The 26,204-nt window shown below is 39.5% G+C and overlaps 1 protein-coding gene across 11 annotated transcripts in view; it reads right to left on the bottom strand.

Moving 5' to 3' along the window:
• AHCYL2 (adenosylhomocysteinase like 2) overlaps positions 1–26,204 on the bottom strand; it is a 170,522-nt gene that overhangs the window by 40,989 nt on the left and 103,329 nt on the right. The window contains exons 1-3 of one of the 11 annotated variants that reach the window (XM_045495598.1): positions 15,382–15,503; positions 15,035–15,116; positions 5,959–6,070 (exon numbers count right to left, since the gene is read on the bottom strand). In XM_045495598.1, the coding sequence (XP_045351554.1) occupies positions 5,959–6,070; positions 15,035–15,091 (169 nt within the window). In that variant the 5' untranslated portion in view covers positions 15,092–15,116; positions 15,382–15,503. Of the gene's footprint in view, positions 1–1,414; positions 1,509–5,958; positions 6,071–9,142; positions 9,489–12,557; positions 12,671–15,034; positions 15,504–26,204 lie in introns of those variants that run through there. The other 10 variants (XM_045495601.1, XM_045495599.1, XM_045495603.1 and 7 more) reach the window with 10 other exon arrangements.

Below are 26,204 nucleotides of genomic sequence, written 5' to 3'. Positions count from 1 at the left end.
CTTTAAAGGTTCTTACTCAGCTTCAGGATTTTTAAGTTTTATTTATTCATTTTTGAGAGAGACAGAGAGTGAGCAGGCGAGGGGCACAGAGAGAGAGAATCCCAAGCAGGCTCTGCACTGTCAGCACAGAGCCCGATGTGGGGCTCAAACTCACAAACCATGAGATCATGACCTGAGCCGAAACCAAGAGTTGGATGCTTAACCGACTAAGCCACCCAGGCGCCCCATCAGCTTCAGGATTTTGAATGGGAAAGGGATGACATACATACAATATTATTTATTGTTCCTTTTTTTTCTACCTCTGTCATCTACTAATCCAACCAAGCAGCAGGTGGCTGGCTGGCAATGATGAAAAAGGTTGAGACAGAGTCCTCACTCTACCCAGAATAGCATTCCTCTCCTTTGCCTCTCTAGCTTCTAAGGATGAGTCAGGGTAAAAAACAAAGTAAAACAAAACAAACAACAACAAAAATAAGCACCAAAATTTCCCCTTAGGAGAAGCGCTCCAATTTTTGGCTTGAGTTTGCCTTCTATCTCAAGAAGAAATTATTATGCCACCTCCCTATTCTAAAAAAAAAAATCCTCAAATACCGTATTTTATTTTCTTCACAGTAGTCAACTGGTTATAGTTAGCTCAATCAATGTTTTTATTTCAGCCACAATGGATTTGTTTTCAAAGAGTCCTTTATACAGACCTGTTATCAGGTGAGAACCAAAAATATCAGTTGTCTAGATGGTACTAATATGTGAATGCAAAGTGGCTGACAGACCCAGATCAAGAGAGTATTACTTCTGCAAACACAGTGGAAAGATTATTCTGAACTAGCATGACATTTGTTTTTTGAATCCATACTTATTTCTGTCACTATATTTAAAGTAGCACATTCACTTTAATATTTGAGACAGTATTAAAGGTTTCTTCCCAGGAAAATTTAGAGAAAGCCAACACACATGTATATATATGCTTGCATAATTTGTAAAGTGTTTGTAATTGTCACACTCTGAAGACCAGAGCTATAATTCAATTAAAAATGAACAACTGATCATCAAGGCAATAATCAGCTGAAGCACAGCCTAAGACCTTAGCTCTAGCTTTACCTCTAATTGGTTGTGACCAATTCTCAACTTATCCAACTGTAAAACAGGGAGCATAACAGATGTTCTCTCTCCCATACTCCCTCTTTCCCCTAACTACCACCAGAAAAACCTCATGAATAAATGAGAGTCAAAAAAGGGTTCAATTTCTACATAAAAAAGTTATAATAAAGTATAATATAACTTTACCACAGGGGTGTTCTCTTGTTTCATGATAACCCAGAATCAAAACATAACTTGATGAATCACTAATCCATAATCTATCCCATAGAACATGCATACACGTATGTTCTATGGCTCAAGCCTGATTAAGCCTTACCTCCTAGCAGCTGTGACATTGTAGGTTATTGCTAGAAGAAGCAGTCAGACTCCCGGATGAATTAGTCCTATTAGACTATTTTAAGTCAGACAATGCCTCTTAGGCCCAATCTATTCATTTGGTAATGGAAATAACAGTAGGGACCTGTGTGTCAATGTGCAGCAGATTTCACTGATGAATAACACTCTAGAAATATGTGAAAAGCTATGTTAGCAAAACAAAATACAAACAAATAAACAAAACTTTGTTACTTGGAAAAATCTTAAAATGCTTTATAAGTGTTATAAGAACCAATTATGAACTAAGGGACTTCAGCTTTCCTTTCTTATCTTTAACCAATTAACTCCCTATAAAGACAGCTTTTTCAGAAATAGATCACTGAGAATGGTTTGATTTTGAAGAAAAGCCTCATCTATTCATCTGTTTTTATGAGGTTTTGTGCTTAGGGAAAGAGTTTCTAGAAGTCTGTTTCTTATAAACACTTTCAGGAATAACGCAGGAATTTCAGGAATTGAAGTAGCCTTTTTCAACCAATTCCACCAGAATTAAGCCCTAATGCCTTGAAGCATCCATCAAATATATCAATTTACTTCTATCCATCTAGAAGTGTACTAGTTGTGAACCATCCTTTGGATAACTGAGAAAACAGTCTCTCCAGTCCTCTTCTGTGTTCTGTGATTCTGATGAGGAACCTTGGTTGAGAAAGGCTGGTAGAGGCTTCTAAATGAAAGCATGGCAAAACTTGGCACTAGGATCTTTAGGTAGGGAGAGTAAGCCATAGACTACCCAAGCCTCCAGGTAACTTCAGCAAAACAAGCACTCTGGATAGGAAGGTACATTTTTTCTGAAATGCCATAAGTCTTCTGGCTGTTCACATACAGAGTGTGGGTATATCAGACCCATATGGTATATCAGAGGGTATATGAGGGTATATCAGAGACCTCAACAAGAATATAAAGTATATGTCTGGGGACACCTTTCATCAGTATTTATTTATCAAACACCTCTTAGGTTAAACATTTCTAAATACTAGGAATAGAGCAGTATAAGACAAAAATCTCTACTCTTATGGATCTCATATTCAAGGAAGGAGAGAAAGACAATAATAAATTAGTAAAATACATAGTAAATATATTAAGTGCTGTGGAGAAAAATTAAGGAAGAAACTTTGATAGGAAATGTTGGGTGGGGTGTTTGTACAATGTTAAGAATAGCCAGAATAGGCCTCAATGAGAATGTGACATTTAGTTAAGAACTGAAGGAGGTAGGATACCCAGCTAGGATATCTTAGAGCACCCCAGGCAAAGGAAATAGCAAGTGCAAAGAACTTAAAGCAGGGAAGTGCCTGGCATATTTCGAAATAACACAATAGTAGTAAGGAGCCACTAATATGGCTGGGGTGAAATGTATAGCTGGAAGAGGAGGGAGGTTTGGGAATCTAGCGATGTGACTAGAAATGTAATGGGAGGGTAGAGGGCTGTGTAGGCCATTGTAAGATCTTTAGCCTTTACTCAGAGTGAGACTGGGAAGCCATTGGAGGGTTTGGAGCAGAGAATTGATATGACCTGACTTATTTATTTCAAGAGAATGAATCTGGCTCTAGTGCTGTGAATAAACTATATTCATAAGCGAGGCAAGATCAGAACTCAGGAGCTCAGTTTTCAAGACATGGGAGGTTTGAGATGCCTATAAAACATCAAGTGAAAGGACTGGGCAGGCAGTTGGATACATGGATCTAGCGTATAGGGGAGAGATTTGACGTGGAGATAAAATCTGAGAATCAAATGTCAATACATAATATTTAAACCTATGAGACTGCATGGGCTCATGTGGGAGAGTATAAACAGAGAAGTGATCCAGAGACTGATCCTTGGGGCTCTCCAATGTTAATTTCTGTAGTCACTTCAATGATAATGTATGCTGAAAATGGTTCCAAGTTTTTATTGACATGCATTTGCATATCATCCTGTATTTGGAAAGCTGTGAGTCAATTTCATTATTCCTGGTTTTCGTTGATAGATTAGGAGCTTTTTCTGTAGCACCTCATATAATTTCTCATTGCCTCTGTTATGAACATCACAAACTACAAGAGTTTTCCAGGATCACACAAACAAATCACATAGGGATCAAAGCCTCGAAAATTGGTCTCTCCTAACTGCCAGTCCAGGGCTTGCCAATTGTTCATGTAAAAAAACAAAAAACAAAACCAAAACGAGGTAACCGTGTGTCTGAAACAGCTGTAAAAGAAACAAGCATCATCTTAGGTTTCATTTTTAAAGCACCGAGTTTATGGAAATAACACTTCCTATAGATTGTTTCAGATCATATCTGGAATATTAAAGTCATAGGCATATTTTTAAAAGGATACTTCATCTGGAATATATCCAGATGAGGATAGCCAAAACAATGGGATGCCCTGAAAACGGTGATTTTTATTTCTATGTAAAATCATTAAATTCCAAGGATTATATAAGAGCTTATCAGAGCTAAATGACTAGATAAAGCAAGAATCACCCTATCATCTAAAATGCTCCCAAAGAAGCCAGATGGCCATTTGTCAGGGATACCATCAAGGTAATTCTAGCATCCAGTGGGAAGCTGAATAATTGATCTTAAGTTCTTTTCTTTTCTTTTTTTTTAATTTTTTTAAAATTTTTATCTATTTTTGAGAGAGAGAGAGAGAGAGCACTCAAGAGTGGGGGAGGGGTAAGGGGTGAGGGGGACAGAGAATCTGAAGCGGGCTCTGTGCTGACAGCAGAGATCCCAACACGTAGCTCAAACCCACAAACTGTGAGATCACGACCTGAGCCAAAGGCAGACACTTAACTGACTGAGCCACCCAGGCACCCAATCTTAAATTATTTTATATCACCAGAATATTTTGACTCCGTGCTCCTGAATTTAATATCTTTAAATGGATATATAAGGTTGGCAATTTTTGAGTAGTTCAACTTAAAAGTCCAAGTTTTCCAGAGTGACATCAGTCAGTATCACTCTCTAATGAGATGTACTAGGCAACTATGTGTTCACTTAGAAACCGAGGAGATCAATCACACTTTCTAGGTAAGTATTTATTTTATAAGTACCCTCCTTACATATAGGGGTTCAGTAGAAAGGCAGGCATTGGTTTTCTCTGCAGGAACACAATTGGAAATGTGGATCTAGTGTATAGGGAGAAGACTGAGCCGGTGTTAAAGTTTAGTACAGTTATTGTTTAGTATCCATCTTTAAACAATATGCATAAACTCACAGTCTAAAATTTTAACCACCATTTTATAATTCACATTTCACAATTATTTTGGTTTCCAGAGTTATATTTAAAAAAAATTTTTTTTAATGTTTTTTAATTTATTTTTGACAGAGAGACAGAGAGTGAACAGGGGAGGGGCAGAGAGAGACGGAAACACAATCTGAAGCAGGCTCCAGGCTCTGAGCTGTTAGCACAGAGCCCGATGTGGAGCTCAAACTCATGAACTGTGAGATCATGACCTGAGCCAAAGTTGGCTGCCCAACCAACTGAGCCACCTAGGCGCCCTGGTTTCCAGAGTTATATTAACTGGTTCATGAATTTTCAACACTGGCTATTTCAGCAGAATAAGATAGGTACACAATTCGGTATCTTTACACAAAAATCCATAGGGATTTACATCATTCCATTACAGGGGGCAGAAGGGAATAAAAAGAGAAATGTAACAAGTGTAAATAACAATCTATCCAACCTAAAAGTTTCCCAAACAAGCTTTCCTCAACTTTACATAACGAATACTACTTTCCTATTTGTGTGAAGAACAAATAAAATTTCAGGTCATGATGAAAAATTTTTAAAGAATATTACTATTTATAATGTGAAGAGATAACTAGGGCAAACATTCAGCTTCCTACTATATTCCAACAGAAGAGCAAAATAAAATAGCTCCTTATTAGATCAGATACACACTAGGCATTGTTGCACAAATGGCCGATGCCTTCGAGGGGTCCTACGTGGTAATAACTCATCTGGCATTAAATGATATTACAGCTCCACAGCCCGTATATTTGAATTAATGCCACTGCAAAGGAAGGAAGGAGTGACAAGCAATGTAATGGCATAGCTTAGAAGAGAAGGCAAAGGGCTCATTGGAACTAGGGCTTACTTGAATGTTTTCATTGTTTCTTAGGGCAATTAAGGTTTCCCTCTTAATTTGCAAGTACTGGATGGAGGGATGGGGAACTCCTCTTATTTTCAAAGAACGGAAAAAAACATAAGTCTTTATACATGCTGTTCAATGAAGGTCATCAATGAGTTACCTACGCCCACCCTCTGAATAGATCAGAATTCAGTTTTGTTATTCACCCTCTTCTGCCATTGTTGGAAGAAGAGACCTCCATTAGGCTCCACCCTGAATCCTCAAGAGGAATCCCAAGATTCCATCCAGAACTTTGGTCTAAATTTTGACTGAGAGTCAAAGTGTTTATTCCAAAGCACAGGTTTGGATGGACAGGAGGGCTCATTGATCATACTTAATTAGCCTCCACGGGTGGGTCCATAGCAGCTCAGTACTCACCTGAGCTGTAGCTGTCAGTCGATGACTGAGAAATGGAACGAGACAGAGAGCGACGTCCAATTTTGGTGGGACGTTTGTTGAATTCTTGTTTCTGGTCAGCAAATTGGATCTGCTAAGAAAAAGAACTCTAGTTATATAAAAGAAAACAACCTTCATTTTGAGATAGCAGTTCAAGGCTTGCATTACAGGATCTTACCTTCCTTTGCAGTTGATCTGATTGTACCAACCCATTTTTGGAATGTTAAGATTTTTTGGACTGAATGATTTTTCATTCTTTACCTACTATGCTTCTATCAGATTTAAATCTTTGATCAACTCTCTGGCCATATACCTTTAAAATAAAATTGTGACCAAAAAAAAAAAAAAAAAAAGAGAGAGAGAGAATGGAATGTTCTGGTTAAAATAAATTTTTAGGAAGTTGAGTCATATTCCTTTCTATAGTTTCACTGAAAATTAAAGCTGGAAAGAATCTTTGAGACTATCTATCCTAATATTCATATATCTAGATGAGAAAACTGCAAAGTACAGAAAGGCAAAGTGACTTCAGATTTTAAGAGTCTCAGGAAATGGGATGGTATAATACAAAAAAAAAAAAAAAAAGGCTCTCCACTAAGAACTTCTGAAGCTGCATTCAAATCCTGATTATACCAGTCATTAGCTATGTGATGTTGGTCAAGGTGTTTTGTGATACTCATTTTCTCATAAATACAGCAAAGACAAAAGTACTTACTTCACAAGGTTTAGAGAGGGTTAAATGAAACAATGCACATAAGCTGTTAAACACAGCAGTAGATTCAATAAATCCACCCCCTGACTTCTACCTCTGTAGTTCACTGTTCTTATAACTCTTACAGGTAGGCACTCTAGCTTTTTAAAAGCTTTCTAGAAATGTATTAATTAGCTTTTCAATTCTAATAAGTATAGTAAACATTAATTTATTATTTTTAATGTTTGGTATCATAGAATACCTACAAGCCACAGGATTGATCATCTATTCATTATAACTAACAGATGTAGAAGACGGGTAGATGACTGGACTGAATGTATATAGACAGCAATACTCTGGAGGTTGCATTTTGGACCAATACTGATGATTTTCTTACAATTTTATCCCTTTCTCCTACTGTTGGAGGTTCCAGCTGACACTTTATAACACTTTACAAATGAAAGTTCATATAATTTATTCAATAAATAACTTTTCTTCTTTATCCTTAGTTGAATGTTTGTATAATTACATGGATTATTCTGGATCCAAGGTGGCATAGAGGCAGGAAGGATCAACAATCTCACAACTACCTTTCATCATAAAAAGATGGTTCCCTGGGGCACCTGGATGGTTCCATCAGTAGAGAGTCGAGCTCTTGGTTTCGGCTCAGTTTATGATCTCACGGTCTGTGAGTTTGAGCTCCATGTCAGGTCTGTGCTGGCAGTGCGGAGCATGCTTGGGATTTTCTCTGTCTCCCTCTCTCTCTGCGCCTCCCCCGCTCTCTCCCTCTCCCTCAAGATAAATAAATAAACTTAAAAAAAAAAAAAAAAAGATGGTTCCTTGATGGGCAGGACACAGACACAGCATACCAGAATGAAAGCAGTGACTGACAGCTAGTATTTCCTGCAGTTAGAGGCAACTATTGGGTTATTTGAATAGTGAGACAAGGACACTAATGCCAACTGAATTAGCTTAGCATGCCTATTTTAGGGAAATTCATACCATTTTCATAGCTATACCAACAAATGAAGCCTGTGTTAGTACCTTAGAGTTTGCAAATTGTTTTTAGTAATAGGAAAATTCATTGGATCAGAAGCTCTTTGCAAGGTGAAAAATGGCAAAATTCATCATTTTGCTAAAGTAGCAATTTATTGCAAAAAGATAAAGTGCTCTTTCTATGCACTCCCATGGGATATACGTGAACTTCCATGTACTCCTCCTAGCCCAGCACTTACCACACTGAATAGAAGTATCTATCTGTATCCTGGAGGATATAGATTTGTAGGCACAAATACCTGACACACGGTAGGTAATCACATGCTAAAACAATGAACCTGAAGTAGCCTATTCTAACTTCACTGTCTGTACTTGGTTGGATATTAAGTAAATGTAAGCCTAAACCAAATCTAAAGGTAAAAGAATTTTTAGCACAAAAAAAAGCTGGGCAGGGGAAGGTGGGTGAAAAGATGGGGAGGGGGATAGCAGTCAGGCTGAAAACTCTGGCTTTCATTGCACCACCCTTGTTCAAGACTATGGTGTCATTTTTCTTTTTCTTTCCTTTTTTTTTTTTTTTTTTTCTCCCAGAGGCCCATCTAGGAAAAGGAGCAGTAATTGACTTTCCAGAGGCCAGGATGAGTCACTAATTTCAGCAGTGCCTCCTTTTAAGAAAGTAACAGATGAACTGTCTCAGATATGTTAACAACCCCCTCCCACCCACACACCACTAGAGGGGGCCAGCCACTCTGCTTCTCTAGATTTGTAGGATCACGGGTGGGGGGGCGGTGGTGGATGCACACCGCGTTACCCCAATAACACTAAACCACGTAGCTATCTGGCTGCTCATCTTCTCAATCCAGTTTCCCTAAGCAGAGCTGTCTTCTCTATAGTCTTCTCCATTTACAGTAATTCTTCCCGCCAGGTCTTCTGGCACCAAAGAAGACTAGGCTACGCTGGCGTTCTCCACTCAGAAAGGGTCCTCAGTCTTGTTTACTCATTAGACACTGACCTCAATTTTAAGACAGAAGAATATTAGAAAGGGACTAACCACTTATACAGAATGAGATGTATTCTTTTCCCAAGAAATATATCTTTTTCTGACAACCAGAACACATGGCTTAAGTAGGTCATCCCCGGTGCCCAATTCTCGATTCTCCGTAAATGCCATTACATTCTTCACTCAACAGTTCGCCTTGTGATACAGTAATCTACCCACCCCAGGTAGAGGACTCTGGTACCTTCTGAACCCCTAACTCTTCTACCTTGTCCGAAATCAGAGTCCTTTAAGGTAACCCTCCTTTTCAATTTCAGAGAGAACTGCCTAATTCCAATAAGCAAGGGAGGGAAAGAGTGTTGGGAGAGGAGCAGCTCACCTTATGCCAGAAGCAGGGATGAAAGCAGCAAAGGAAGGAAAAAGCAGCTGGCCTTTTACAATAATGGCTATGGCAGCAGCAAGCCTGCTAAATAGGAGCTTAGCCTCACCTGGGCTTTAATCCCAGAGTTGCCATTGACAATGTATTTCTTCTTGTTGCTCAGCATAGTGACATTACCAGCCCTACTGCCACCTCTCCGGTCCAGGGACCCTTGTGGGTAGGCCTTTAAACTTTCCTCATCAGCAATTCTGTTGGCTCTGGTTCCAACTAGCTTTTTTTTTGGGGGGGGGGGGTACCCTTCCCTGGAATCCCTGAGGCAGCTCCAACAACCCCTCCAGCAGTACAGCCCAATTTAATAAGGCATTTCTGTTAGTGGCTCATCAACCATTCCTAATTCTCGGAGCTGTTTTGCTTTTATTTTATTTTTCTCCTAAACACCTAATTACACGGATCCTCTGACCTCTAAACCTTAACAAGTCCCCTGACAAGGCCCAACTTGCATGCGCATAACAATAGCTTATTTATATAACCAGTGCACTTTTTTGCCTACTATAATTAACTTGCTAATTAGGTTCCTTTTTAACCTTACCTCCTCCTTTTCCGTGTCAGATGATTTTGGTTAACCTAGTCTCATTAGAAAAAAATTAACTACAGAGCCACTAAAACAATGAGGGAATTTATTAAGAAGGTAAGGGAAGAAATGGGGCCAAATGCTGAGGCAGCCTCTACTCTACACCCGGTATCCTTGGGTTTGTCAGACTGAGGACACTGCTTTCAGCTATGACACCAAGGAAATCAACTTTCTCAGACCGTTGCTTTACTCTTAATCGTGCATCTTTTATACAGGTTTTGACATACAGTTTCTAGTCCCAACTCAAGATTGTTGCTGATTAGGTAGGTGGTGCTTTTTTCAGTTTTTCAAAAAACTGTGTGTTTCATGGGAAGTGTGACTACAAAGGAGAATTTCCTATTTCCTCAGAGTTCTCAGAATCACAGTGACCTTGTTACATACCAAATAAAGAGTCAAATGAAAGGGGCAAGAATCACACTATTTATTTGTTGATTTCTGAAAGGGACCCACTAAATAGGAAAGCCACATTCAACTATATGTTACAGAGACGGGTGGGAATGTGATCTGAATTCTTCCTTAAAAAAAAGAGACTGCTTATTGAGCACAAGAAAGAACGTAAAATGGTAGATTCTTTTTTTAGGATAATCTTTATTTTGAGAGAAAAGGTCTCTGGAAGAATGGAATAAAGAGAGAAGGGCATATATTTATTAAGTTCCTACAAAATATACATAGCCCTGCGTATTTGTTACTTCTATCAAGCAGCATGAGAATCTTACAAAGTCGACATTATTCCCATTTGACAAATTAGGGAAGTGCAGCCCTGAGAGAACAAATGATCTGCTGGAGGTCTCACAGCAAGTCAGTGATGGGACTGGAACGGGAGCCTGTGTTTATGACAGAGCCAAAGTTCTTTCTACTACACCACACCTTATGATAGTAATCAGAAGATCAAAAATTCCCCTGGTCCTAATCCTAGGTGTACTAACTCCACCCCATTCCTCTTGATTTATCTTTAAATTTATTTTATTTCAAATTACGCTTTAAATTTACTTTCTTATTAGATTGGGTCTCAGAAATTATATCCCACATGATCTTGGGAGCTCTGATCAAACCACAGTTCTGAAATGGCTAATTATAGCCACTGAATATGAAATCTAACAGCTATTTAATTGACAACTTTGCCCAGTGTTACTACCAAAAGTTGAAAGAGAAATTAACTGAACTCAAATATGATGTTCACCATCACCCATGACAATCCCGATCTCTCACTCATGGTTTCACCAGGTAAGACAGACTAGTCTTTTTCTGCTTACATGATGAATCCCTAAACTTCTGCTCTTCCTAGTACACTCTCAGCTGGTTCTGGATTTTCCTCACTCAGGTGAAAGGGAACTTGTTGGTCCATTACTTAACTGACTAGACCTGAGCCAGAGGTAGCTGCAGATCTATACTAAATCCAACTAGAAGACATTTTAGGACACTATTACTGACAGGAAAAGCCTTACCACTTAACAAGTTTATCTAACAAAGTAGTTCTCAAACGTTAGGTGCATCACAATTACCCACAGGGCTTATTAAAAGGCATTGCTAAGCCCCATCCCCAGAGTTTCTGATTTAGTAAATCTGGGTGGGGCCAAAGAGTCTGCATTTCCAGCAAGTTTCCAGGTGATTTAATGCTGCTGCTCTGGGACTACACTTCAAGAACCATTGCCCTAACACTTTCTCCAAGCATGAATAAAGCAGCCCTAATGTTCTTGACTTTCTCCTTAGCCAACCATTTTATTCTGTGACTAAACCATGGAGGCATATTCATAGGCATAAAAGAAAAGGTTACTTGAAAGGTCACAGAATAGTATGAGGTGATCCTTTCTTTATACCCAACACAGGATATAAAGAGAACTGGGTCTAATTCTGATTTTCACAATTTAAGGCTATTAAGAATAGATGGTTAATACATTAGGAAAAATAGGACTCATGGGGAGGGCAGAAGATCTATTTACCCTAAAGAGGATCAGGCCAAGGGAAAACAATTCCTTTTCAAATACATAAGGCAGTATTACAAAGGATGATCATCAGTGGTTCTATCTCCATTTCTTACCATTTCAGCACTTAACACTGGCGGTAATAATCCTCATTTGTAAAATGGGAACAATAATGTCTACTTTGCCTACATCACATGTGCACTGAGGGAAAAAAAAGTACATAAGAGGGTTTTGGAGACCACATAATGATACATAGGTACAAAATATTAGCATCTCTATTCTTTTAGGTCAAAAGCTCTTCACCTAGAGTCCATGGATGTCTAGACCACCACCCCCAACACACAATGCAAAATTTTGTGTATGTGTATATTTTCCTGGGGAGAGGGACATAGTTTTATCGGTTTCTCAAATGGATCTCTGCCTTTAAGTGTCAATCCTGACCCACAGTTATAGTCAAGCTATCTCTACCACCAGGTGCCTTAGAGGTTTTCGTTCCACTTCCAAGTACACATGGTTCAAGCATTCTTAGACACATCTCTCTCTTCCAAGCCAAATGAGCTGCCTGAACAGATTCTTCACTTATAACAGAGAATATTTCTAGCCCAAAGAAAATCGGGTAACCAGCTGGCTGGGTACTCAAGAAAGTCAATCAGATTTCCCATGGAAAAGTACCAAGTACTACAGACAGTTTAGATGGGAGGAGGAAACATTAAAACGTAAAAACTTAACAAAAAGGTTACTGCTGATCTCCATACACATAAAAGAAGGTATTTCACCTACCAGCTGAGACTATAATGATTTCTCAAGGGAAGTAAAAACATTAACAAGAGTCTTTAAAAGGATACGTTCCCCAACCTTCTAGCAGTAAAATTCCTGAACAAGGCTAAAAAATCTTTCACATGGAAGCAGCTGAGGAGCAAAGGCTCCAGAAGTTTTCCAGGGACTGATACAATGTTAACTTGAAGGTCTATCTCATCAATTATCAAGATGGGGGTTCTTCGAACTTCATCCTGGCTTATTTCCCTGCTGGGAGTCAGACATGTGAGTACTGTCAGCAGCTGTGGTGGGAGTCCTGTTCTCTGAGGGGTATGCGAGTCCCTTATTGCTGGTGATCGTTAATAAAGGAGGACACGTTACGATGCGCCTCCTCTGCTAAATTTTCCTCCTGAAAGAAGGTTTGAGAGCCTTGTAATGTTTCCTTTGGAGTCAAGGACGGTCTCAGTGGAAATTTCACTACATTAATATATAAACTGGAACATGAGTCAGACATTTGGTTAAAGCCTTCTTAAATTGAAATTTGGACCCAACATGGGAGATGGCTCCAGGGTTTGCTCTTGGGGATTAAAAAGCACTCTAATATTTCATAGGCAAGGTCTATAGGCAATATACACTAGAGGATGCTCAGTGGCTCACCTTGCTGGCTAAGTGGCTATCAGTGGCAGCCTAATGAAGTACTACTTCCAGACTAGGTCAGGAATTAATGACTTATGTGGTATCTGAAAGAAAGCCTCAAGAGGTTAATCTTTGGCAAGGAAAAGATAGATGAAAAACTGACAAGCCCCTCCTTACTCTTTCTTGCTGTTGTTAAAACATTTTTGCTGATCAAAGGTATTTTCCTGGTTTTTGAGAGAGAAGGGCCAAGAAATGAGAAATGCTGTATTGAAAACAAAGCAGAGTTGTGCTTTATTAAAGAATGTCTTCTAAACGTTGGACAGTCCTAGATCAAATCCCTTAAAGCAATAGTCACTAACTCTTTTAGAACAGTTTTCCTGTTCCCATAACTAAAAAGAAGTAAAGGTTTGGTAGGAGCTCCTTTGGAGAGGATGTACTGAGCAGATAAAAGAGTGAGGACTATTATGAGAATAAGAGTTATACACTAACCCTCAATATAGTAACTCTGTAAAACATTTACTGATTCTGAGTTGATGCACTAATGTTTATCGAACTCTTCTGTAATATTCCTTTATAGAAGTACCAAAGTTTAATATCTTAATGTGGCCCTTCCCCAAAGAAAACCAAAATTCTTGCTCCACTTTCTTATTATTGGCAAGTGGCTGGAGATTCAAATACAAACTTACAATCCAACTAGAATTATTATGTGAATCCTTTCCATCAATGTTAAAACACTACATTATTTGATGTAAGCCTGTGAATGGGTAGGATTTCTTTCCGTTAAACATTTTAACACTGAGCACAAGGTTCTGAAACAACATTAAGAACAACAACAGCAAGGCGCGCCTGGGTGGCTTAGTCGGTTAAGCGTCCAACTCTTGATTTCAGCTCAGGTTCAATCTCATGGTTCGTGGGATAGAGCCCCGTGTTGGACTCTACACTGACAGTGCTGAGCCTGCTTGATATTCTCTCTCTCTCCCTCTCTCTCGGCCTCCCATCCTCAAAATAAATAAACTTAAAAAAAAAAAAAAAAAAAAAAGAACCGCAACAGCAATAACCCCAACACAAAAAATAAACAATAGTTGTGACAATGAGAGTTGAAATGCAGGCTCTCCGGGGCCTTCGTCAGGCTTACTATATACTCAGTCTCATTACTGATGGTTATTTCTTTAAGTCCATAATTCCATAAACACTGAAAAGAACTTAGGGTATGTTATATATATTCTAACTAGTTTTCCATAGGGAAATGATATATATATAGATAGATATAGATATAGATATAGATATAGATATAGATATAGATATAGATATAGATATAAACAAACATACTGCTGGTATAGACTGTAACAAATCAGGCTAAACCTAGAAGAGACCAGTTAGGAACATGAGGATGGTTGCTGTTTTTAAATCAAAAGTTGAAATTGGACCTAAAATACTAGGTGTTATGTACTAGTTCTTATCAAAAAATAAGTCCTTATATTTAAATTACATTAAAATTATCCATCAGGCAAATATGGCATTTTGAGGAACAGTACCAAGAGAGCTATAGTGACTGCCCTTCAGAAATATACATAGAAAGAGTGTTTGGGGAAATGTTTTGACTGGAGGGAAAAAATGGGCAGTTAGGGAAGAAATATCTTACATCTTTTCAGAGACTTGAGAGACCACCATTTCTACAAGTTCTGTTTTTCCCCCCTCACTATTCTTTTTCTCTACCCCCTTGAGAAATAAACTAAGCATTAGCTTGCACACAGAGTGCAAAGCACTCACAGGGCAACACAATCCATGCAGTATACCAGGAGCAGTAGCCCAGCACAGACAACCAGGCAGTAGCTGACTCTGGCCAGGCAGCTCCCAGACCCTTCCCAGTTTCACTTGCAATTAAGAAACCGGGGGGACCCAAGACACAGGAGCTAATCAGAAATTAGAGTAATAATTGCTCTCCCACCCACACATCTTGGTAGGGACTTGTCACAGGTGATCCTTGTCACCGGTCAGAAATGGTTGCCTCATTACCAAGAAACAGAAGGAAAAGCAAAGCGACCAAAGAACTCACCATCCACTCAGGCACGTGAAAAGCTGAGGTGCCCTCATTACCGTCCCACTTCTCCATAGTGCAGGCTTGGGTAATCTATGTCCTGAAGCAAAAGGGAAAGCTGGTTTGGAAATGCCAGGGTTTTTTGAGTGCCCCAAAGCAGAACCAAGCCTAGTGATTCAGAAATTCACAATATCTAGCAGAAGCTGCATCCTCTTTCAAAGAGGCTTTCTATTCAAATTAAGATCATTAGTCAACTGCCTGACAAGTCCCTTACTGGCCCCCTTCAAACCTTCTGCTTTTGATTCAAAATCAGAGCTAATGCAAAATTCTGCACCCAGGCACTGAACTTCCCACAGGACACTCACTGTTTAATGCTACCCAAACACTCAACCCCCGCCTCCCCAGTGGACACTTTCCACGGCAAGAGTCAGGCTTCCTCTCTTTCCCTGTGTGTAAGGCACTTGTTAATTTTCTCCCGCCCCTGAGGACACGTCACTGGAGGTGCTGATACCAAGATCAATAAGGATCGAGGTCAAGAAGGCACTCCCATTTCTCAAGAGTTGCTTGATTTGGATCTGTAAACAGGCGTTTCCTTGAAATCAAGAGTTCCTTATGGCTTTCAAGTTTAAACAGCTATGCAGAACCTCCCCATCTGCTCACACCAGGGGTCTGGCACCAGACTCAGGCATATCTCAAGTTAAATTCTTATTGCAAGGGAGATTTGATTCGGATGGTGCCAGGGAAGATCTCTTACAAAATCAGAAACTAGAATCTCTGAAGAAAGTTCTGGGACCACAACTCCCTCTGCTGGCTCCCTATGCTATGTACATGAAGGTCCAAGGGCCTTCAGCTGCAGAAACAACACAGGCGCCAATTGTAAATGAGCTGCTTACCTGAGGCTAGTCAGGAGCTACACGGTGTAGGTTTAGAGGGAGCCAAAGCTTCCAATCAAGACTAGTGCTGCCTCCAAGTTCCTATCTAAAGTGGGTTTTTACTCACCCATCTGGTTTTGGGAAGAGACAGGATGCCACCTTAAGGGACCTCAGAAGCTGCTCCCTCTTTAGGTTCCTCTACCAGCTCCCTCTTCTCTGCATACTTCAGAAGTTTGGAAATAAGACAAAACGAGAATAAAGGTGGCCTAACTTATTTTACCTGCTTTGCTCACTCGTAGGGTAGGTTACCCAGTAAGAGTACCATAGATTTCAGGCACAAAGTAAGCCCAATGAGATATGCCTGCTTTGGTCCCCTTTATGGACCAGAGACTCTTTCAGTGTTAATTCCCATCATCCAGGATAATTTTTCTAGAGCTGATGGTTTTCATATTAAAATTAGTATTACTGGTTCATTGGCCCTTAGGACCTTCACCGGTTAAGAGAATGATCTTTTGGATGTGCAATGGAGAAGATGGTAATGTCTAGGGGAAGAGGTATTGTAAGATGCCAGCGAAGGCAGAACTCACATACTGACCTGGATGTGTACGCTACAGAGAAAGGCAAGTGAAAAGAGAAGGGGACTGTTGGACCAGGTGAACGCAGAGGTGTCAAAGGATTAGCGATCACAGGGCAGGTAGAGATCAGATGCAACAAGAAGAGAGAACAGCAGAGGGGGAAGTAAAGGAAGCTGCGGCCACAGAGGGAATATGGAGTGAAGCAATGAGTGATGCCACGACATAGAAGGTTGATGACATGAAGGAGCGACAGGCCCTCTGAGGTCAGGGTGTTGATTCTGATAAAGCCTTAGTTGTCAGCAACCTCCAGTCATTGTCGTCTGGTCTTCCTTTCAATCCAAACTTTTTAACAGAATGAGAAGTTACATTTGCTGCCTAAATTTCCGAGGGTATCTTTCATCTGTATTTTATTTATTTTTTTATAAATTTTTTTAAGTTTATTAATTTGAGAGAGAGATCGAGCAGGGGAGGGGCAGAGAGACAGAGAAGGAAAGAGAGAATCCCAAGCAGGCTCTGCACTGTCAGTGCAGAGCCCAAGGTGGGGCCCAAACCCACAAACCATGAGATCATGACCTGAGCTGAAGTTGAGTCAGACGCTTAACCGATTGAGCCACTCTCATCTGTATTTCAGATGCAACATATCCCAAATCAAAATGATTGCTCCATTGTTCCTCTTTCCCTCAACCCTCCAAACAAGTTTCTTCTCACTTTTCCACCTCTATTACTTCAGTCAACCAAATAGAAACCTCAGTCATCTTTGATTTCTCCCCTTTTCCCTAGTCCCCAGAACAATCCATTGCCAATTCTTCCAAGCCTGTCATCTGTCCATCCCTATCCATTTTCATTGCCTCCTAAAAACCCTCTATAAATCCTTTCCAGGATGGTCTTCCACTCCATATCCCTGTACATACGCCATCCCTACAAAAGCTGTGTTGCCCACTGTTTCCTGGATGTGAAGACCAGCACTACGAGTACTGGTTTGGGAATTAAACAGACCTGGTGAGAATACTGACTTTACCCCTTAGTTAGCCTCCCTCTCCCTCTAGTTTCCCAATCTGTATAGCACAAATAATAATAATACCTCACACGATTGATGCAAGGATTTAAAAAGTGTGCATACACTAAGTATGCACAATACTTAATATACATAATAAACAGTAGCTCTTACTTATGTCATTATTATGAGGTCCTTTCCCACCTCATGCCTTTGCTCATGCCATTTTCTCAAACTGAAATGCATTCATTCTGCCTTCACTTCTATCACCTTCACATATGCAAATTCTTCAAGTTCTGCTCAAATGATAGATCTGCCATGGAATCTAACCTAGAAAAAGCAATCTCCCTTTCCTCTAGTGTTGGGTCACATCACTGTTTGGTCACATCACTATTTTCAGCCTTCCTCACATTAAAGTTACTGTGTACGTGTGTTGTCCCTCATTAGAGTCCACGTTTTTCAAGGGCTTAGCCAGCTTCAATTTGCCCACAGTGTCTGGCATACATTAAGGGCTTAAGAAATGGTCAGATTTTATATACTGTATGTATACCTTACAGTACTCTGAGGGTAACCTGCATAATCAATGTGTTCAATATATTTTTAGAATATTACTTTATATTCACGGGGGCTTAGTTATACCACTGCCCACAGCTCTGACTTATTTGTGGTGAGTCCTTAATAGGGTTTTAATCCTTAATTATAATATTATCTCTGTAGGAATATATAATCCACTTTCCATTGCTTGATCTGCATCAACCATAATCCATTATGATCTGCATCATAATGAAGCTTTTAGGAACAAATCAAGGCCAAAAGAGTAGAGCCCAACACTTAAAATATTTCAGTGATCAGGGGCACCTGGGTGGCTCAGTCGGTTAAGACCTTGGCTCAGGTCATGATCTCACCGTTTGTGAGTTCGAGCCCCGCGTCAGGCTCTGTGCTGACAACTCAGAGCCTGGAACCTGCTTCGGATTCTGTGTCTCCCTCTCTCTCTCCCTTTCCCCCACTCGTACTGTCTCTCTTTCAAAAATAAACATTAAAAAGTAAAACAAAATATTTCAGTGATCAGCAAATTACTAGATTATTGGTGGTCCTGTACATGTTTTCTACATAATCAGTTATTAAGCAAATAACTGCCCTCATGGTAGTGTTAAAACATGGAAGAAATGTCTTTTAAGGAAGACAGGGGTTGGGGGACACCTAGGCGGCTTAGTCAGTTGGGTGCCCGACCTCGGCTCAGGTCATGATCTTGCAGTTCGTGGGTTCAAGCTTCGCATGGGGCTGGCTCTCTGCTGACAGCTAGGAGTCTGGAGCCTGCTTCAGATCCTGTGTCTCCCCTCTCTCTGCCACTCCCTCACTCACACTCTCTCTCAAAAATAAATAAACATTAAAAAAATTATTTTAAAAAAGAGGGTGGGAATAAAAGAATAAGCACAAGTAAAATATATTGCTTTTGCAGGCGTTTATAAACTAAATGTTACTTTAGTTGTAACTTTTTTTTTAAAGATTTATTTAAGTACTCTCTACACCCAACGTGGGGCTCAAACTCACGACTCTGAGATCAAGAATCATGTGTTCCACCAAATGAGCCAGCCAGAAGCCCCAGCTGTGACTTTGTGTTTGTTTGTTTGTTTGTTTGTTTGTTTAGTGTAGGTTTTAACTAAAGTAGACTTCCTTTGTAAACTGTAGCCTTACTACACCTTTCTGCAATGACTGTGAAACAAAAATAAAACAGTAGCTATTATTACATTTGGGAACTGAAGATCTATTAACTGAGTAGGACTGTATAAGGCATGAGGTATAGGTGTAAATACTAGTTGCAAAGTTGTTTACAATCGAGTTGCATTTTACCATTCTGTGCCTTAAGAGATACACCTATAGCAAGGGCTGGAGTAAGACCGCTGCACATGATTATCTATAATAAGCACTCTTAACATTTAGGTGAGAAGTTTGCAACTTCAAAAAAACAACAACAACAACAACAACAACAAAGTTAGACAAACTACATTTGTGCCTATGGCCTTCAAGCTTTACGAAAATGGACCAGGTGTATGAATAGCTCACAAGAATCTCCTCTGCACTCCAAGAACAACTTGAAGTTTATGTGCCAGTTGTGCTCCTGCCAGTGGTGATTTGATAGCAGTACTGTTAATGGAGGTAAAGCCAGACGACTTGCCAGAGTGAGTATATGCCTGGCTACAGAAGGAAAAACAAGTTAATATTTCCAGGGGGTCAAAGTCAAACGGAACCACGCGGTGGTGAAGAAGTAACTACAACAGCGGAACAGTTTTAAACAAGAGGTGATAAACCTGGAACCTAGAAAGTCATAAGGCACGGGGCAAAGAATCCAAGAACGTGACCCTGTCCTCTATTCCTGGCTGTGTCTAATAGTTTTATTGTGCGTTGGCAAGTTACCTAATTACTCTCTTCTTCGGTTTCCTCATTATAAAATGAGGGAGGTGGGTAATAATGGACTGTGGAAGGTTAGAACTGGTTCCTTCCAGTACTGACATTCAGTATTTCTAAGCTGTTTCTGAGGCTATAAGAAAAAGCAATAACTATTCCTTAGTCCCCTAAGTTACAGCTTATTGTAGAAGCTAAGATTCTTAACCTCCTGAGTTCAAAGTTCCATCTGGTCAGTCATGAGGCTGGCTGGAATTGCTAGGCCTCAGATCTCCCTTATCCCTTCAGACTTGAAATGCTAATGCTACCACAGCGGATGGAATTGCTAAATCCTCTCCCTACCCGGGACCTAAATGGTAGGCACCCTACCTCTCAGTACGTTGAGACTCATATCCCACGGGTATTTTAGACTCCACATGGAGGCATCATCATTACTGGTAAAACTACAGGCTTTGGAGCTAGACAGGCTTGGCTTTAAAGCCTAGCTCCATCACTTACTATCTGTGTGTGTCTTTACATAAGCAATATAACTTTTTAAGCCCTTGCTTCCGCATCTGTGAAACAGGATAATAATGCCTTTCCTCACATTAGTGTTATCAAAATTAAGTAATACATAGAAATTCATAAAAAGTGCCAGGAAGCTATTTTGCCCAAAACTAGACATAGCAGAGTGGTACCAGACTGTCTGGTTTAAATCTTGATTCACACTGGGGCGCCTGGGTGTCTCAGTTGGTTAAGCCTCTGACTTCAGCTCACGTCCTGATCTCTCAGTTTGTGAGTTCGAGCCCCGCGTTGGGCTCTGTGCTGACAGCTCAGAGCCTGGAGCCTGCTTCGGATTCTGTGTCTCCCTTTCTCTCTGCCCCTCTCCTGCTCGTGCTCTGTCTCTCTCTCTGTCTCTCAAAAATAAACAAACGTTAAAAAAATGTTAAATCTTGATTCCCATTTACTGTGTAACCTTAAACAAATTACTTATCCTCCCTGTGTCTCAGTTTTCTCATCTGTAAAATGAGGACATTAAAAGTATCTACTTTATGGCACTGCTGAGAGGATCAAATCACACACACACACACACACACGCACGCACCCTTAGAACAGTGCCTCAAACTTGTCAGTGATATTTAAAATTTACTATTATTACTAATATATATATATCCCCCAATACACCCAAATCCATCTTCTACTATACATGATGAATTCATTCAATCAAACCACAAATATTTACTGGGTGCCTATTATGTGTCAGCCAGCATAAAAAGACAGCCCCTGCTCTCAATGGTGCTTACTGTCAGGAGAGAGAAACAGGCAATTAAATAAATAATTACAACAAAAATATGAAAAATGACAAGGTAAGTACAGGGCTATGCAAGTATATGGCAAGGGTGCCAATCATGTATATTGGGAGTGAGAAGTTCCATTTAAGCTGAAAGGTAAAGGATGATTAGGGGGTACCTGGAGTGTATTTGGCAAGAAGGAATATTGAGAAGAGTATTCTAACAGAAAGAAGAAAGTACTCCATAATATCTCTTACAATCTGCCCTTTCTTCTTCATACCAGCTGTGTAAAACCTGACCATCATCACATCTATCTAAATCAGTGCTTCATAAACTTGAATATGCCTGGAGATCTTGTTGAAATGCTGACTTAGGTCCCAAGATTGTACTTTTTAAAAAAATTTTTTTAAGTTTATTCATTTTTGAGAGAGAGAGAGACAGAGCGTGAGCAGGGGAGAGGCAGACAGAGAAAGGGAGACACAGAATCCAAAGCAAGTTCCAGGCTCTGAGCTATCAGCACAGAGCCCAATGCAGGGCTCGAACTCATGAATCTCGAAATCAGGACCTGAGCCAAAGTTGGATGCTTAACCGAGTGAGCCACCCAGGCGCCCCCCAAGATTGTACTTTTTAAACAGCTCTCCAATGATGCCACTGCTGGGACTACACTTTGACAAGGGCCTAGATAATTCCATCCCGATACAGCCTACCTCAATTTGTTAAATCGACTCATTTATATGTGATTATCAACAGCTCAATCATGTTAAAATCTGATCACATCACTTATTTGTTCATAATGCCTCAATAGCTCCCCATTGTCTTTAAAATAAAACCCAAACTCCTTAGCATGACACACAAGACCCTGCACAACAATTTAAACTTGCGCATACCTCCCAAGCCTCAGCTCTCTGAATTCCCCAACATCCCCACTGTGAACACACACACACACACACACACACACACACACACACACGTCTTTCAAATTTTAGCTTAGCTGTAACTTCTTTCAGTACACATTTCCAGCTCTTGGTCTAGGTTAAGAATCAATTCTGTGAGTTACTGAGTAATCCCCCAGACAGACTGATCATTTGTCTATTTCCACATTAGAACTGCAAGCAATCTGAGGGCAGAGACTATGTGTCTTATTCCTGTATTCCAAGTACCCAGCGCATAGTAAACAACCAATGAATACGTGCTGAATGAAACAATGACTTGAAGAATAGCTAGGTCAGAGTAAAGCTCCAACTGAATAAAATACAGGATAAGCACCTGAAAGGTAAAAAGAAAGAAAAGGGAATCAGGTATGACTAAGAACTGGCAAAACTATAAATAGAAATATCACTATAACAAAACTCTGTACCTCCCTGTCACTGACTAATCCAATCACTGCTTCTCAGATAAACAATTAAGCAATACAGAGACTACAGTACACGAAAGCAGCACCATGCCACCTTTTCCACTCCCTGTTAAATCCTCTAGATTCTGGGAGTGGAATGTGGAATGTAAATCCTCAATTTCCCTGACACAGCGAATAGAGCTCCAGGCAGGTCGAAGTTCAGTTTGCCGCACAGTTAGCACCTCTAGCTAAAACTGTCCTCAAAGGGAGGTCAAGCTAAAACTTGAACGCAACCAGAATAAAAGTGAGAAGGAATTTATCACAGACTGGAGGGGGATGGGGCACAGGGGGATGGGAAGGGTATAGGGTAAAATACTGAAACATAATGCCATTAAATAAATGTAGAATGCAGACTTCTAACTGCATTCTTTTAACTTTTAAATACATTTTTTATGGAAGCATAACTAACCTACAAAAAAATAACAAATCAAAAGGTTACAGTTCGATAAAATTTCAAAAGCCAACACACCTATGTAGCCACTACCTAGATAAGAAAATAGAACATTACCAGCACCCAACAGCCTTCCCTCATGTTCCCTCTCAGTCCTTAGCCTCCTCCCTACCCCGATTCCTATCAACACCAATCAGTTTTGCCTATTTTTGTACCGGATACAAAGATCATCAAATATCATCATTTTCTGCTCAAAATGTTTCTAAGAGTTACCCAAGTTAGTCGCATTTAGCAGTAGTTCATTTATTTTTATTACCAGAAAGTATCCCATCACATGAATACTCATAATTTATTGAATCCATTCTCCTGTTGAAGGTTGTTTTCAGTTTGAGGGCCATAAAAAATGATGTTGCTATGAACATTCTTGCAGATGTTGTATGGTGCCCATATGAAGATATTTCTGGTTGGGTATTTATCTAGGAGTGTAATCGCTGGGTAAGAGGGTATGCACATGTTCAGCTAGCTGAACATGACATCAAACAAGTTGCCAAAATTTGTATACTAATTTCCATTCTTCCCAGCAGGAGAATAGTGTTCCAGTCGCTTCATATCCTTGCCAGTATTGTTGGTCTTTTTACATTTTAGGCATTCTATGTAATGGTGGCACACTGTGATTTCAATCTGCATCTCACAGCCACCACTATCATCACCACCGAGCACAGTTTTGTTTTTTTTTTTTATGGCCTTTATTATGTTGAGGTACAATTCCTCTATATCCACTTTGTTGAGAGTTTTTATCATGAATGGATGTTTAATTTTGTCACATGCTTTTTCTGCCTCTATTGAGATGATCGTATGATTTTTATCCTTCATTTTGTTAATACGGTGTATGTACTATAGTGACTGAGTTGTGGATGTTGAACCATCCTTACATCTCTAGGATACTTCCCACTTGATCACGATGTATGTTGTTAATGTAGTACGGAATTTGATTGGCTAATATTTCGTTGAGGATTTCTGAATCTGTGTTCATTATGAATATTGGCCTGTAACATTGTTTTTGTATGTGTGGTAAAATATATATAACATTGGCATTTTACCCATTTTAAAGTGTACAATTCAATGGCATTAAACACATTCATATTGTTATGCAACCATAACCACCATTCATCCCCAGAACTTTTTCACTACTCCACACCCATTAAATAATAACTCCCCATTTCCTCCTTCCCCCAGCCCCTAGAAACCACTATTCTATTTTCTGTATCTTTGAATTTGATTATCATAGGTGTCTCATATAAGTAGAATCACAGAATATTTGTCCTTTTGTATACTTCACTTAGTATAATGTTTTTAAGGTCCATCCATATTATAGCATGTGTAAGACTTTCACTCCCTTTTAGGGCCAAATAATAATATTCCATTGTATGTATATACCACATTTTGTTTATCCATTTCCCATCCATTGATGGGCTTTTGGGTTGTTTCCACATTTTGGCTATTATAAATAGTGCTGCTATGAACACAGGTATGCAAATACTTGTTCAAACCCCTACTTTCAGTTCTTTGGGGGTATACTGTTGGATCATATTATAATAATTTCTGTTTGGGGCACCTGAGTGGCTCAGTTGGTTAACGCTCTGACTTCAGTTCAGGTCATGATCTTGTGGTTCATGACTTCAAGCTTTGCATCAGGCTCTCTGCTGTCAGCATAGAGCCTGCTTTGGATCCTCTGTCCCCCTCTCTCTACCCCTTCTCTGCTCGCTCTCTCTCTCTCTCTCTCTCTCTCTCTCAGAAACAATAAAGAAAAGTGCCTGGGTGACCCAGTCAGTTAAGCATCCAACTCTTGATCTCTTCTCAGGTCACGATCTCACGGTTGTGGGATCAAGCCCTGCGTCAGGCTCTCTGCTGACAGTATGGAGCCTGCTTGGGATTCTCTCTCTCTGTCCCTCTGCCTCTTGCACTACCTCTCTCTCTCAAAACAAATGAATAAACATTTAAAAAATAATAATAAACATTAAAAATACACATATATTTATATTTCTGTTTATTATTTTGAGGAACCAAAAACCACATTGCGCTTTCTATACAAGCTGCACCGTTGTACATTCCCATCAGCAAAGCACAGGGTTTGAACTTGGAGAAACTGGAAATTTTGTGTACTGTCAAGCACATTTTTATCTACTTATTGGCCATTTGGATATTTTTTTTATGTGGAGTGGCTTTTCAAATCTTTTTTCTATTTTTCCATTGGGTTGTCAGTCTTTCCCTTACTGATTTGTATGAGTTATTTATATATTCTGGTTTTAGGTCTTTTGCAAACATTTCCCACTCTGTGGCTTGCTTTTCCTCTCTTACTGTTGTCTTTTTTTAAACTTTTCATTTTGAAATGATTTTAGACTTAGAACAATCAGCAAGAACAGTACAGAGAATTCCCATATACACTTCGCCCAAGTTCCTCTCATGTAACATCTTGTAAAACCAGGGCAATTATAAAAAGTAAGAAATTAACACTGGTATGATACTATTAACTAAACCACAGACTTTATCTGGATTTCACAAGTTCGTCCATGAATGTCCTTTTTCAGTTGCAGGATCCAATCCAGGATCCCACACTGCATTTAGTGGTCATGTTTCCTTAGTCTCTTCCAATCCATGGTAGTTCCTCAGTTATTCCTGGTCTTTCATGACCCTGAAGATGGTAGTTGACTGAATCCTGGAATAAAGCTATGCATTGACCAGATTTAAAAACACCATGAAACAAAACCCCTGTATATTATCTTTTCACCTATTTTGATTTCATTTTTTTAGCTCCCCGCTCAGTTTTACTGAGATATAATTGATATAATATTGTACTATTATAAAGCGTACAACACAATGATTTGACATATGTATAGGTTACAAAATGACTGTCAGAGAAAGTTTAGTTAACATCTATCGCCTCAGGTAGTTACCAATATTTTTTCTTGTAATGTTATCTATTCATCTCTTTTGATTAATTTTTAGTAGAATGGAGATACCAATTTTATACATTAGTAAAGATAGTAATGTTAAAGATCAGCTAACTTGATTTCCTTATTTTAGAGATAAAGAAGCAAAGATCTAGAAAAATCACCTACCCAAAGTCTTATTTTACTTGGCAGATAGTTTTCTTGTTTGTGACTTTTAATAGTTTTTCTAGTGCTTCAAATACCTTAACTGTTCAGAGACCATCTCTTCTTAATCAAAATGAACTAAGTATCTCTATTTCCATTAAGAGATCAACAGAGCCTAAACTTTCAGTTACAAA

This window comes from Leopardus geoffroyi, chromosome A2 (assembly GCF_018350155.1).
Source record: "Leopardus geoffroyi isolate Oge1 chromosome A2, O.geoffroyi_Oge1_pat1.0, whole genome shotgun sequence".
Taxonomy (NCBI): Eukaryota; Metazoa; Chordata; class Mammalia; order Carnivora; family Felidae; genus Leopardus; species Leopardus geoffroyi.
The sequence above is the reverse complement of the archived record's forward strand: the minus strand, read 5'-3'. Positions and strand labels throughout refer to the sequence as shown.